This window comes from Emys orbicularis, chromosome 4, assembly GCF_028017835.1.
Source record: "Emys orbicularis isolate rEmyOrb1 chromosome 4, rEmyOrb1.hap1, whole genome shotgun sequence".
Classification (NCBI taxonomy): domain Eukaryota; kingdom Metazoa; phylum Chordata; order Testudines; family Emydidae; genus Emys; species Emys orbicularis.
Genome location: NC_088686.1, coordinates 74369567 through 74383044, shown reverse-complemented (window position 1 = coordinate 74383044; position 13478 = coordinate 74369567). Strand labels below are relative to the sequence as shown.

General features: G+C 45.0%; 1 protein-coding gene across 1 annotated transcript; it reads left to right on the top strand.

The window, feature by feature from the left end:
- The first annotated feature begins 93 nt into the window (after positions 1-93).
- NDUFS3 (NADH:ubiquinone oxidoreductase core subunit S3) lies at positions 94-12819 on the top strand. Its single transcript, XM_065403497.1, has 7 exons — positions 94-197; positions 1267-1332; positions 2301-2398; positions 2729-2878; positions 8778-8903; positions 11506-11625; positions 12561-12819. The coding sequence occupies exons 1-7, from the start codon at positions 155-157 to the stop codon at positions 12726-12728; spliced, it is 771 nt and encodes a 256-aa protein (XP_065259569.1). The 5' UTR covers positions 94-154; the 3' UTR covers positions 12729-12819.
- Positions 12820-13478: the final 659 nt, after the last annotated feature.

Here is a 13478-nt window from a genome sequence, read left to right as displayed (position 1 = left end):
CGGAACTTCCGGTCAATTTACCGGAAACTCCCAGATAAACTGACAGCAGCGGCACTTCCGGTTCATGGACTGGGGACTTCAATGGTAGAGGCGCCTTCCGGTTCCGGTCTGTGTCCTTGTTTGTCTGTGTCCCCGGCTCGCTGCCCGGGGCAGGATGTTGGCAGTAGCGCTAGGGTTGGCCCGGGCTGGCCTTAGAGGTGAGGCAATGGGGTAGGGGGAGGTTTCTGGGGCTGGTGGGAGGGCGGCTTGGCCTGGGCTGGCGGGGAGGGAGTCGGGTCCCCCGTGACCCCGGCCCCACGTGAGTCGGGTTGCCTGGGCGAGGAGCTCCTCGGTAGGACCGGCCTATGTGCAGCTCCCGCTGGCTGGGGCAGGGGTCACCGTGACCCCTTCCAGCCGTGCCTAGAGTGGTTCGGTGGCAGAGGCTGTCTTCCTGCCCAGTTTTCCTCTGCCTCGCTGGGTCGGCTAGTGCCGCCCTTTGGGGGAAGATTTTACTTCTATGAGTTCTGTACAGCTAAATGGCAAATGTCTTTTGTGTCTCACTGGCCACCTGCGTCTCCCTGGTGTCTCCGGGCCTCGCTTCTGTTGGTGACTCCAGGTTTAGTGAGAATCTGCCTGTTCATGCGCTGTAAGATATCTGCTGAGTTAGCGCTTCTGGGAGAAGGCTTGAATAACGTGGTGATGATCGTGATATAAACATCAAGACAGAAAGAAGAGATCTCCGAGTTCCGTGTTATATTTGATCTTTCTGTTAAGCGTGTTACTGTTTGCTCTAGTATATCAAGCACTGCTCACTTCTAAGTAAAATAGTTGGGCATATGGTTTAGATATTGCTGTAGGAAATTGAGTGATACATCCTCCACTCCTGAAGTGTGACTAATCAGATTTCTGGTTTAGGAAAGGAGGGTTTATTGCTTTGCGTGTAAAAGGTATCACCATAGCCTTTGTTTTTGCATAGTACTTAGTAGAGGGAATAGGCCCCCTTGGTAGAATTTGTGTGTGAAAGAGTAGCACTTGTCTGCTGGACTGCACATTCATGATTTCTTTTGGGGTGTTTTCACTACACTATATGATTATTGTTTGGAGGGAGGGGGGACAGGGGCAGGTCAGACTTAATTCCCATATGTTAAAAAGGAGCTCACCTCACCAGGATGGAGCAACATGAGGGAGTCTCCTGGTCTCTGGAAAGGAGGAAAGAAGGCATTCCTCCTTATAGGAGGATGGAGTATGTGGTACAGACTGTTTCATCTATGCTCTTTCTCTTTGTAGCTGCTGCACGCCCTGCAGTGCTGTTGCAAACTCGTTTTGAGGGGAGCTCCACAACAGAGACCCGTTGTAAGTCTGAGTTTATTAGTATTTCACCAACTCCTGGAGTCTGTATAGTGGGTATCATTTAGAATAACTCAGTAAGGTGACCATATTTTCAAATTCAACCCAGAACATTTTTGCAGTGACATTTACATATATAAAAAAAAATTTATGTGCTTTATTTTTTCTAAGTGTGCTGGTGCTGCTACTGCCAGCTTCTGACTCCACCATAACACTTGCATATTTCTCAGAGGGGAAGAGAATTTTTAACTTTGGTAATACTCTTTCCATTAGACTGTTTCTGGTAATCACCCCAGATCTAATTCTGTGTTTCAGTAAATCTTGAACAACAAAAAATAAACCTTTTGGTTGACAAAATGAAAAAAAACAAGGACACTTCAGGTGTTGGGAAAGAAGTTGCTGAGATGCTAGAACATTATGGGACTGTCCTGGTAAAACTAAGACATTATGTGCTGGAGAAACTGCTTTCCTCTTATCAGGAATCAGTCTGTTAAATCCCTTAGGAAATGTTTGCTGATGTTCAGTCTAAACTTCTCTTTCACTTTATTCCTTTTACTGAATTATAACATCCCCCTACCTTCTGATTCCACTCAGTGTGATGCAAGTAGTTTCATATTCATGGTGACAGGGTGTTCTGTTGTCTGACATCTGATGGGCAAGTCTACTCCAGTGCCCAGCCACTTACCAAAGTCTATTTCCTAAATATGCTATGCATCGTGTACATTACCAGAGATTAGACTCTATATATTCCTCCTGGTGTTGGTAGATAGCCATTTAGTTCACCACATTGTGAGGTCTTGAGTTGATCTTTGCAATCATGGCTTGTCTCCCCCTGCCTAGCTGCTCCCTGCTGGGGGACAGACCTATGGCCAAGCTGACTAGAGTCATGCTGAGCTAGTGTGGCCTGGGAGTTACTGCTTCTCTTTCTATGGCTTACCATGCGATAGCCCTGAGAAGTCTCTTGTTCTTTCCAGTCACCGTTCGACCAAAGGATGAAGTGGCCCAGAACCAGCTATATGCTTTTGGAGAGTATGTGGCTGAAATTCTGCCCAAGTATATCCAGCAAGTCCAGGTAGGTATTACCCCAAGCTAGAATGATTTGATTGGTATGTGTAGTGAGGAGCTGGCTGGTAGAGCCCTGCTTGGATACAAAATTTGTATCCGCATCCAATCCACGATCCACAAACATGGTCTGCAGATATCCCCAGATTTACAGGGCTCTGGGTGGGAGAGAGTGATAGAGCTGGCTAAAAAACATTTCTGCTGTTGAGTTCCTTGGTCTGATGTGATATACCTGATCATGTGGCCCCAAACCCTTCTGATCTGAGTATCCTGCTTTATTCAATGCACTGCTCAATCCCTTCTGCGTCTATACTAATTCACTTTCTGTTCCTTTCCACAGGTGACCTGTTTCAATGAATTGGAGATATTTATCCATCCTGATGGGGTTGTTCCAATTCTGACTTTTCTTCGAGATCACACCAATGCCCAATTTAAATCCCTGGCTGATTTGACTGCTATTGATGTCCCAACTCGACAATACCGTTTTGAGGTAGGAACTATTCCTTGGAGGTACAGACCTGCAAAGAGTTATAGAAGATGATGGTGTTGAATACTAAGATAAGCAATTGTTTACAGCTCTGGCCACGACCTTTGCATTCTGCGATAGTTATGCTTATCTGCTCTGAGAACTTTGAGTTTTGCTTAACCCACTGAGCATAGAATCAGTTGTATCACTGACATATTATAAATATACCCAATTAATTAGTGAGCCCGAGGCACTCTAAGGAGAGGTGTCTGCATCTGGGGGCCATGAGACAAGTGCATACTACTACTTCTAGGGGAATTCTGTGCCACTTCCTAATGCAGGATTTCATTTTTCCCCATAGAATTAGTGATGCAGAGCTGCTGGCCACCATTAGGGGCTACTAGACTCAGCAGAGCCCCAGCTCCCAAATACAGTTACTCCTCGCTTAATGTTGTAGTTATGTTCCTGAAAAATGTGACTTTAAGCAAAACGATGTTAAGCGAATCCAATTTCCCCATAAGAATTAATGTAAATGGGGGGGGGGGGGTAGTTTCCAGGGAAATTTTTTTCACCAGACAAAAGACTTGTGTGTGTGTGTGTGTGTGTATGTATGTATGTGTATATATATGTATGTGTGTGTCTATACATGTATATACACACACACACACACAGTATAAGTTTTAAACAAACAATTTAATACTGTACACAGCAATAATGATTGTGAAGCTTGGTTGAGGTGGTGAAGTCAGAGGGTGGGATATTTCCCAGGGAATGCCTTACTGCTAAATGATGAACTAGCACTTGGCTGAGCCCTCAAGGGTTAACACATTGTTGTTAGTATAGCCTCACACTCTACAAGACAGCACGAATGGAGCGAGGGGAGACAGCATAGCAGACAGAGAGACACCCTGTGTGTGAGAGAGAAATGCGCATTGCCCCTTTAAGTATGCTGACCCCACGCTAAGTACATTGCTTTTTTAAGTAGATCAGCAGGTTGAGACAGCAGCTGCTTCCAGCAAGCTCCCTCTGTCCTGAGCATTGTTGTGTGTCCCTCCCTGCTTTATGGAGATGGGGTAAGCGGTGGGCAGGAGCAGGGGAGTGGGGGACACCCTGACATTAGCCCCCCACCCACCCACCCACCCCCAGCAAGCGGGAGGCTCCCAGGAGCAGCTCCAAGGCAGAGGGCAGGAGCAGCACATGGCAGTGGGGGGAGGGATGGCTGAACTGTCGGCAACTGATAGCCTGCTGGGCGGCTGCCGCACAGGGAACTTAGGGGTGCGGGGAGCTGATGTGAGACTGCCAGTCCACCCTGGTTCCAAGCCCCCACCAGCTAGCTCCAACAGGCTGCTCTTCCTGCAAGCAGTGGACAAAGCAGGCAGCTACCAAACAATATTATAAGGGAGCATTGCACAACTTTAAACAAGCATGTTCTCTAATTGATCAGCAACGTAACAACAAAACAATGTTAACCAGGACGACTTCAAGTGAGGAGTTACTGTACAAGACTCTGTTTGGGGAGGGGAGAGCTGGAAGGTTCTGGGCTGCTGCAGTTCCCAGCACATCCTGAGGAAGGAGGCGGCATGCAGGAAACTCCATACAAGCATGGGACCCAGCAACAGGCTGTTTCTCGCTCTGGATTCCTGGGCTCTGGGGGTTAGGGGATGTGGATGTCTGGCCTGGTGTGTGCCCCACAGCTGGGCTCTAGGGAGTGTGGGTGTCTGGGCTGGGAGGGGGGTGCCCCACAGCTGGGCTCTGGAGGGGGTTGGTGGTGTGGATGTCTGAGACTGAAGGGGCAGAGTTTTCCCCCAAGATGTGCACAGCTGGTATGTGTGACATCTAGACCGAGGCACCCGACAAAAGCATTACAGAGAAACAGCAACTGGGCTCTTGCAGAGGTTTCTTTAACTCTCTACTCCTGGGGGAAACTTTTTTTGTCTGTATTGTTACAGACATACTTGCTGACAGATATTTTGAAATAAATTACCAAAATAATTGAAACTGGTGTGATTATATTGTGTTATTTTGACAAAATATAAAGAACTTTTAATTTTTCGGCGCAGAATTTCCCCAGGAGTAATACTACTCTTTGGATCTGAAGCCATTGATTTACTTTGACCATGACACACAAACCTTTCTCCTCCATGTATTCACCAACCATCTTCTTTCTGATGATGTCAGCTCCTTCTGCTTCATCTTCCTTGCCCTCATTGCAGCCTTCAACTCTGAACAGCTCCATTCTCCTGGGTGGCCTCTGTAGCTAGGCAGACTTCTCTAGTTATTTAGCACTAGTTGTGAAGTAGCATCCAGAGGCCCCAAACAGGATTTGAGGCACCATTGTCCTAAGCAGCATACACACACGTATCAAAGAGAGAGTCCCAACCACAAAATATTTACAATTTCATGTCTTGGCTCTGCTCCTACCTAGCTGCATCTCCATCTATGGTGAAGATGCCTTCTTTGTTTTAAAATCCTCCATGGACTTGCTTCACCTAACTTCTTAGGCCTGATCTCTCTCTCTCTCACACACGTCTAATACTAGCCTCTGTCCCTCCATAGGATCTGGCAGTTTCTCTTTTGCAGTTCACAGTCTGGTACAGCATCTCTCTCTTTTGCCTCATGGGGTTTCCATATCAGATGAAAGGTGCTGTATTCTAAAACAAAAAACTAAGAGTTGGGCTGAAACTGCTTTATTGGTATCAAACTCCTAAAAACAGTATTAACCTTTATTTAAACTTGGATTATGTTTAAAAAAAATTGCAACAGGGTAGCTAAATCTAATTAAAGTTGATCTAATTACACCAGTGAAGACCCTTTATATAGAAACACTAAACTCCTATTGCATATAAACAACACAAAATATATTTTTAAATCTCTTCTTAACCACATAAGAAAGTTAAAGCATTTGAAACTTAATTTACCAAATTTCTTTTTAATAATAGTTTTTACTTGAAGCAACTTCCTTGTATTAATAGCTTTTTTTAAACTGGAGGAAATAATTAGTTATAAATGGTAGGTGGGATATTCAAAATCACCTAGTGGATTTAGGCATCTAACTCCCACTGGCTTTCAATGGGAATTGGCACCTAACTCCCTTAGGTGCTCTTGAAAATCCCACACGGTAGCTCTTGAGTTGTTCCAAAACACAGATGCACACACAGAGAGAAAAGATAAGTCACAGCTTCTGTCTTTCACTTGTACCTCCTCTGAGACCTGAAAGACTTTTACCATTGTTAATGCATTGTTTTGCCTTTTTGGCCACAGACTCACAGCAATAGTGCAAGGATGGACATGTCTTGGTTAAACTGGTCTGTTAGGCAAAAAGAGAGAGGCAGGGGGAGTGGTAAAAGAACAGCTGGCTGAAGCTGAACCCAAGCAAGACAGAGGTGATGCTAGTGGGCAGAGAAAAGGATTTTGAAGAGTTTGCAGCCACAGTACAGCCTCCTTTGGTTGAAGGCACACACCCACAGTTAGTCAGTTCAGTCCGTAGTCTAGAAGTAACCTTGGATTCATCACTGACACTGAGGTCTCACATGGCACCACCTGCGAATATTGCTTTCTACCATCTTCAGTTGGCCTGGAGACTCCATCCCATCCTGGTGGATGAAGACCTGGCTTTGGTTATTTGTATCTTTGACACCTCTTGATTGGACTACTGCAATACACCCAGGCATGAAGCCTTCAGCCCTTAGGAAACTCCGGCTAGTACAGAACATTGCAGCACGTCTCCTCCGCAACACAACCTACTCTGAGCATATCAAACCAGTCTTCTGCCCTCTACATTGGCTTTCCTTAGAATTTTGAACCAGGTTCAATGTCTCAGTCCTTATCTTCAAAGTGCACCATGGCCTGGGCACCGAAGAGCTAAAAGACCACCTAAAGCTCCAGGGTAAAGATTGTGGTTGACAACTATGCTCTTATGGCACAGTGGAACTCTCAACAATAAGAGTAAGGCTCACCTGTGCAGGAGACAGAACTTCCTCTGAGGGGCGGTCCAAGACTGGCATGAACTCCCCCAAGAACTAACGGCCCTCATAAACCTCACAACTTTCCACTCCAAATGCCAAGCGCATTTCTTTTACCTTGCCTTCTGTAATGTAAATACATAGCAATAGGTATATTCAAACAAGACACGCCACTGCACGTGCTTCTCGCTGTGGCGAGAGGATGAGAGAATAACCCACACATAACAGCTCTGTAGTTACATTGCTTAATGCACTACTGGAAAGCATTCAGCTACTGCAGTGATGAGTGTGGTATATGAACCTATATAGAAGAGAATAAGGGGGGAGGGATGAACAGGGAAGGTAACTTACACACAAGGGAGGGAATAGCAGTACCTAAGTTTCACGCTTCAGGTATCATTCAGGGTTTAGCTAACCTTATGGACATGGAGATGTCACCTGGTTGCTTCTGCTTGCCCATTCGGGTCAGGACATCTTTCAGGATGGTGGACAATGAAGGCTAATCAGTGTGATGGTAGATTCCTGGTTCCTAGCAGGTGACCATGCTGGCAAGACTGGTTGGCACACAGTAATACAGCTTCCTTCCTGTAAGGTTAAGTTAGTAGCCAAGTGATGCTTAATAATGCAATGTCCAGAAAGGGATGACCGCCTCATCCCATCAGAATTAATCAATCAAAACATATCTAGTGTTATATGTTGACACTTCCTGCCATTCTAGCAATATCTCACTCCAGAGGTGGGTAAACTAGGCCCGTGGGCCACATCTGGCCTGTGGGACCTGCTCGGCCCCTGAGCTCCTGGCCCGGGAGGCTAGTCTCCGGCCCCTCTCCTGCTGTTCCCCCTCCCCCGCAGCCTCAGCTCACTGCACCACCAGCGCAATGCTCTCGGCAGCGGGGCTGCGAGCTCTTGCTGGGCAGCATAGCTGGAGAGCCACGGCCTGACCCAGTGCTCTGTGCTGTGCAGTGGTGTGGCTGGCTCCAGCTGGGCGGCAGGGCTGCCTGTCCTGGTGCTCTGGGCAGCGTGGTAAGGGGGCAGGGAGCAGGGGGGTTGGATAGAGGGCAGGGGAGTTCAGGGTGGTGGTTGGGGCAGGGTATGGATAGGGGGCGGGGTGGTCAGAGGGTGGGTTGGATGGAGCGGCGGGGGGCAGTCAGGGAGAAGGGGTGGTTGGATGGGGCAGAGGTCCCGGGGGGGCAGTCAGGAATGAGAGGAAGGGTGGGATGGGAGGGCGGGAAGTCCGGGGGCAGACAGGGAACAGGGTGGGTTGGATGGGGCAGGAGTCCCGGGAGGGGCGTCGGGGGTGAGAAGCAGGGGGAGTCGGATAGGGGGCGGGGGCCAGGCCACGCCTGGCTGTTTGGGGAGGCACAACCTCCCCTAACCAGCCCTCCATACAATTTTGGACACCCGATGTGACCCTCAGGCCAAAAAGTTTGCCCGCCCCTCTTAGTCTGTTACTAAAACAATTGGTGACCTTGCCAGAAGCTTTGCAACTCCCTGATCAGTTTTTAGTTTAAATGCATCCAAGTTGTATTTGTATTTTGTCTCCAATTTCTGCTCATTTTATAAATTGGTCAAGTTAAACTCATTACTTTTCACCTGCTTTGGACAATGTGAGATATTAATCCATGGTTTAGACTGTAACACTACATGTGGCCAGTTAAGTTTCAGGAGAATTGGTTTGTTTCTGGGGAAATTAGAGGTGGTGGGTTTTGTTTTGTTTTCATAAATCAGGCTAATAGTAGAAAAGTTAGCTTGAATTTTGATTATGGAGTGGCTATCCTTGCTCCATAGGTATGAAGTGCTATCATGGTCTCACTGGAAAACTCATCTGAAAACCTCTCGTCTTCCTTGCCCGTGCCCCTTCAGCTGGTATCTTACTATAAAAATCTCAATTCATTCCAAGAGACAGTTTGTACATGACCTAGGACACAACAAATTGGTTGCTTTTTCTCAATTCCCTTTAGATTGTTTATAATCTCCTGTCTCTGCGCTTCAATTCTCGGATCCGTGTGAAGACGTACACAGATGAGCTGACACCTGTTGATTCAGCGGTGTCAGTGCACCAGGCAGCAAACTGGTATGAAAGAGAGGTGAGCTCCAGTGTGCTTTCCCAAGGGCTTTGTGCTTGGGAACAGGATCCATATGGGGGTTGGAGAAGACCATGTTTGAATGAAACTGTATTCCTCTGGGAACTGTGCAGGAGGGAATGGTTTTGCCCTTGGGAGTGGGAGAAGAGGCACTTGACGTTCTTCTGAGGGCTTTGAGCAAAGGTATAACAAGATACAATGTCTGGAAGTTGAAGTTTGACAAATTGAGACTGGAAATAAGATGTAGTTTTTTTTTTAACAGTGAGGATCATTAACCATTGGAACAATTTAGAATCAGACGCATAGGATTGGAAGGGATCTTGAGAGCTCATCAAGTCCCGCCCCCTGTGCTGAGGCAGGATCAAGTAAACCTAGACCATCCCTGACAGGTGTTTGTCCAATGTGTTCTTAAATACCTCCATGGACTGGAATTCCACAACCTCCCTTGGTAACCTGTTCCAGTGCTTAACTTTCCTTATAGTTAGAAAGTTTTCCACATATCTAACCTAAAACGTCCATTGTTGCAGATTAAGCCAATTATTCCTTGTTCTCCCTTTAGTGGACGTGGAGAACAATTGATCACCATCCTCTTCTTGCCCTTAACCTATTTGAAGATTATCAGGTTGCCTCTCAGTCTCCTTTTCTGAAGACTAAACATACCCAGTTTTTTTTAACCTTTCCTCATAAGTCAAGTTTTCTAAACCTTTTATCATTTTTGTTGCTCTCTTCTGGACTCTGTAATTTGTCCACATCTTGCCTAAAGTGTGAAGCCCAGAATTGGACACAGAACTTCAGCTGAGGCCTCACCAGTGCAGAGTACAGCAGGACAATTACCTCCCATGTCTTATGCACGAGACGCCTGTTAATACACCCCTGAATGATTTTAGCCTTTTTTGCAACTGCATCACATTGTTGACTCATTCAATTTGTGATCCACTATAACCCCAGATCCTTTTCAGCCAGTTATTCCCCACTTTGTAGTTGTGCATTTTATTTTTTCCTTCCCAAGTGAAGTCCTGTGCATTTCTTTATTTAATCTCATCTTGTTGAATTCAGACCAATTCTCAATTTTGTCAAGGTCATTTTGAATTCAAATCCTGTCCTCCAAAGTACTTGCAACCCCTCCTAGCTTGGTGTCATCTTCAGATGTTATAAGCATATTCTCCACTCCATTATCAAGTCATTAATGAAAATATTGAATAGTATGGGACCTCATTAGATGCATCCTCCCAGTTTGACAGCAAACCATTGATAACTATTCTTTGAGTACAGTCTTTCAGCCAGGTTGTGCACCCACCTCACAGTAATTTCATCTAGGCCATATTTCCCTAGTTTGCTTATGAGAATGTCATGTGGGACTGTGTCAAAAGCCTTCTTAAAATCAAGATACATCACATCTTCTACTTCCCACCTGTCAAAGAAGGAAATTAGGTTGGTTTGGCATGTTCTTGACAAATCCATGCTGGCTATTCCTTATAAGGTTATTATCCTCTAGGACAGTAGTTCTCAGCCTATTTACCATTGTGGGTCACATATGCAGCCCATAATATGTTATGTGAGCTGCATCGAATACTACCTGTATGGCCCTGAGGATGTCACATGGGTCGCAGCTCTGTGCTGATTGGGCCACAGGTTGAGTAGTGAGGATGGTGGTTATTCCAATGGTTAATGACCTTCGGTGTTAAAAATTTGCATCTTATTTCCAGTCTGAATTTGTCTAACTGATAATTTTTAAATCAAGGTTGGATTTACTTTTTTTAAATATAAGCTCAAATTCAAATGGAATTCTGTTGGGAAAGTTCTAAGGCCTGTGTTATATAGGCTGGAAGGATTAGATTTTTATCAGTAAATGTTGGAAACGTCGATTTTGCCAGACACGCACACAAACTGGTGGAAAAAAATATTTCCATTGATGATCATGATGATGATAGAAGTTGACAGGCAAAGTAAGAAAAATACTGCTTGTAAGCTACAGGTTGATTTTAGGATATTTACTTTGTTTTGACACGTGATATTGACAATTTATGTTTTAACGGTGTTAAAGCTTTAACTTTTTGAATCTCAGTGTCTATTGTCAATAAGTAATTGTCCCCCCTATAATTTCCCACAACTGTGAAAATGTAAATAGATTAAAAATTGGGAAAATGCTTCTTAAAACCCATAATTTTGCACAATTGTGGAAACTTAAATTGAGGGGGGGAAATGCTTAAAATAAACATCAGTATTATCTGTCTAAATTGCAAATAAATAATTGAATTCTGCCAAGCCTCCTTAAAACCCATAATTTTATACAGGAGGTCAGACTAGATGATCACAGTGGTCCTTTCTGGCCTTTGAATCTATGAGCAGTGCCCCAGATCAACTGCCCAGCCACTACACTGTCCAGGCATCCAACCTACACATTGTGGGTACAGTATATGCGGGGGTGTGGCTTCTTTCTAGGATGAGAGAGAAAAAGGAGGCTGGGCAGGCCTCTTTGGAAAGAGGTTTTCTTTGTTAGGTTGGCCCCTCTTAGATGAGGTGTGGAAGTTTTAAGCTTCTGAGGTACGCTGAGGGGCTTTTCTAGGATGGGGTGATATGGCTTGTTTGGTTTCCTTTCTTTTAGGTTTGGGACATGTATGGAGTCTTTTTTGCCAACCACCCTGACCTGAGGCGAATCCTAACAGACTATGGGTTTGAGGGCCACCCATTCCGGAAGGACTTTCCACTCTCCGGATATGTAGAGGTATGAAGAATTCTGGTTCACTCTGCATTCAGAAACCCATCTATGCTTCAGAGCTGGGCCATGGCTGTTATGGAACTGTAAAATGTTTGCTTAATAATTATTTAAATTTTCTTAGTGCTTTTCCCCCTGGAATTTAGCCAACACACAGCACCCTGCATAATAGAGGAGTTTGGGGCCAGAGACACAGGGCAAACCTTTCCTCTTACACAAGAGCAGCAAGTTTTGCTTTCCAGGCAAAGAAGACAGGACCAGCTACTTTTAATGCCCCATCCAGAAGATCGAACTCATTCCCACTGAATTGCTGGAGACTCGGTTTAACTCCCTCAGAGGGTTTAATGATTGAGTTGATCTTTCTGGAACCTCTGTTTCCAGGGAGTCAAGGTGTTTCAAATCCAATGGCAAGACTACAAAGCCATCACCTTTAGCTGCCTCAGCTTTCTTCACACATCCCATTCCTCTAACCTAGATTTTTATCTAGATTAAAACACAAATTAAATGAGTTTGTTTGGTCTCCACCTAGTTCTAAGTGACTGCATCACAAAGCTTAGTATTTTTGCACAATTGAATCTGAGGACTAGAAGAGAAGGGTCTAGGATTAGGGTCAGGATTAGGTGCATTAACTTTATTTTGAGAGGCGAAATAGCAGAGACTGCTGTAGGAAAGGACAAAAGGACATCTGCAGAGCTGAAGTTGGGAAATCAGGACTGGAATAGCAAGGGATCAGGCTTGATGTGTGTGACAAAGCTGGATTGTACACACCTGCACATTGCCTGATTCTCCTTATGCCATGTGTCCTGAGCTCTCATGAGCGTTGAACTAAAAAACTGGAGTGAGCAGTCTGCAAGCCTGTCATTTTTTGTATTTGGCTAACAGAAGAAGCTGCTCAGTGGCTGGGAACAAGCAATGGTGACCAGCTTGTTTTTGCCCTGTTGCAGGTGCGCTATGATGATGAGGTGAAACGGGTGGTGGCAGAGCCTGTGGAGCTGGCTCAGGAGTTCCGCAAATTTGATCTGAATAGTCCCTGGGAGACATTTCCTGCCTATCGCACAGCTCCAGAGACCCTGAAACTAGAAGCAGGAGACAAGAAAGGAGATGCAAAATAGCAGCAGGACAGAGAGGATGCTGGGAACTTCCTGTGTGGCACTGACCTTCCTGTTCTACCTTAATATTTATATGAATAAAACCTGACATGAGACCCTTGTCTGTGAACTAATTAATGGAAAATGCAGTTTTCTAATTAGCTGAAAAGCACCTGGGGTTGTTTAAGCCTTTCATTAACTGTAAAATGTAAAATCACTAACGGGGGGAAAAAATCATAAACTGGGTGTGGGACTCCTATGAGGAAGAACTAGGGAGGGGACTAGAGCATAGAAAAGAAAAGGGGAGCAGATAATGCAGAACTCAAATGTCCTCTTTCTATTTAATTAACTGGTGTGGCAAGTACTTAACCTGTTTACAGGGAAACATTTTAATTAAAAAACCAAAATGATACAAAATAAACAAGGCATACATTAAATGGATTGAAAACCGGCTAATTGACAGGTCTCAACATGCAATTACAAATAGGGAATTATGGAGCAGGTGAATTTCTAGTGGGGTCCTGCCAATCTCAGTTCTTGGGCCTATGCTATTTAACATTTTTATCAATGACCTGGAAGAAAATATAAAATCATCGCTGAGAGAGTTTGCAGATGAGACAGATTGGGGGAAGTGGTAAATAATGAAGAGAACAGGTCACTGATACAGAGTGATCTGGATCACTTGGTAAACTCGGCACAAGCAAACTATTGTGTTTTAAAACTCATAATATTAATGTGAAGTTATACACCTTGGCTTACGTTCTTTGTTCCTTT

What these genes read in the sequence shown, in the direction of transcription:
- NDUFS3 (XM_065403497.1), top strand. Translation starts at nt 155, where the DNA reads ATGTTGGCAGTAGCGCTAGGGTTGGCCCGGGCTGGCCTTAGAG. An exon ending in AGTATATCCAGCAAGTCCAG is followed by an intron (nt 2,399 to 2,728) that starts GTAGGTATTACC and finishes TCCTTTCCACAG; the next exon opens with GTGACCTGTTTCAATGAATT. An exon ending in CAAACTGGTATGAAAGAGAG is followed by an intron (nt 8,904 to 11,505) that starts GTGAGCTCCAGT and finishes CCTTTCTTTTAG; the next exon opens with GTTTGGGACATGTATGGAGT.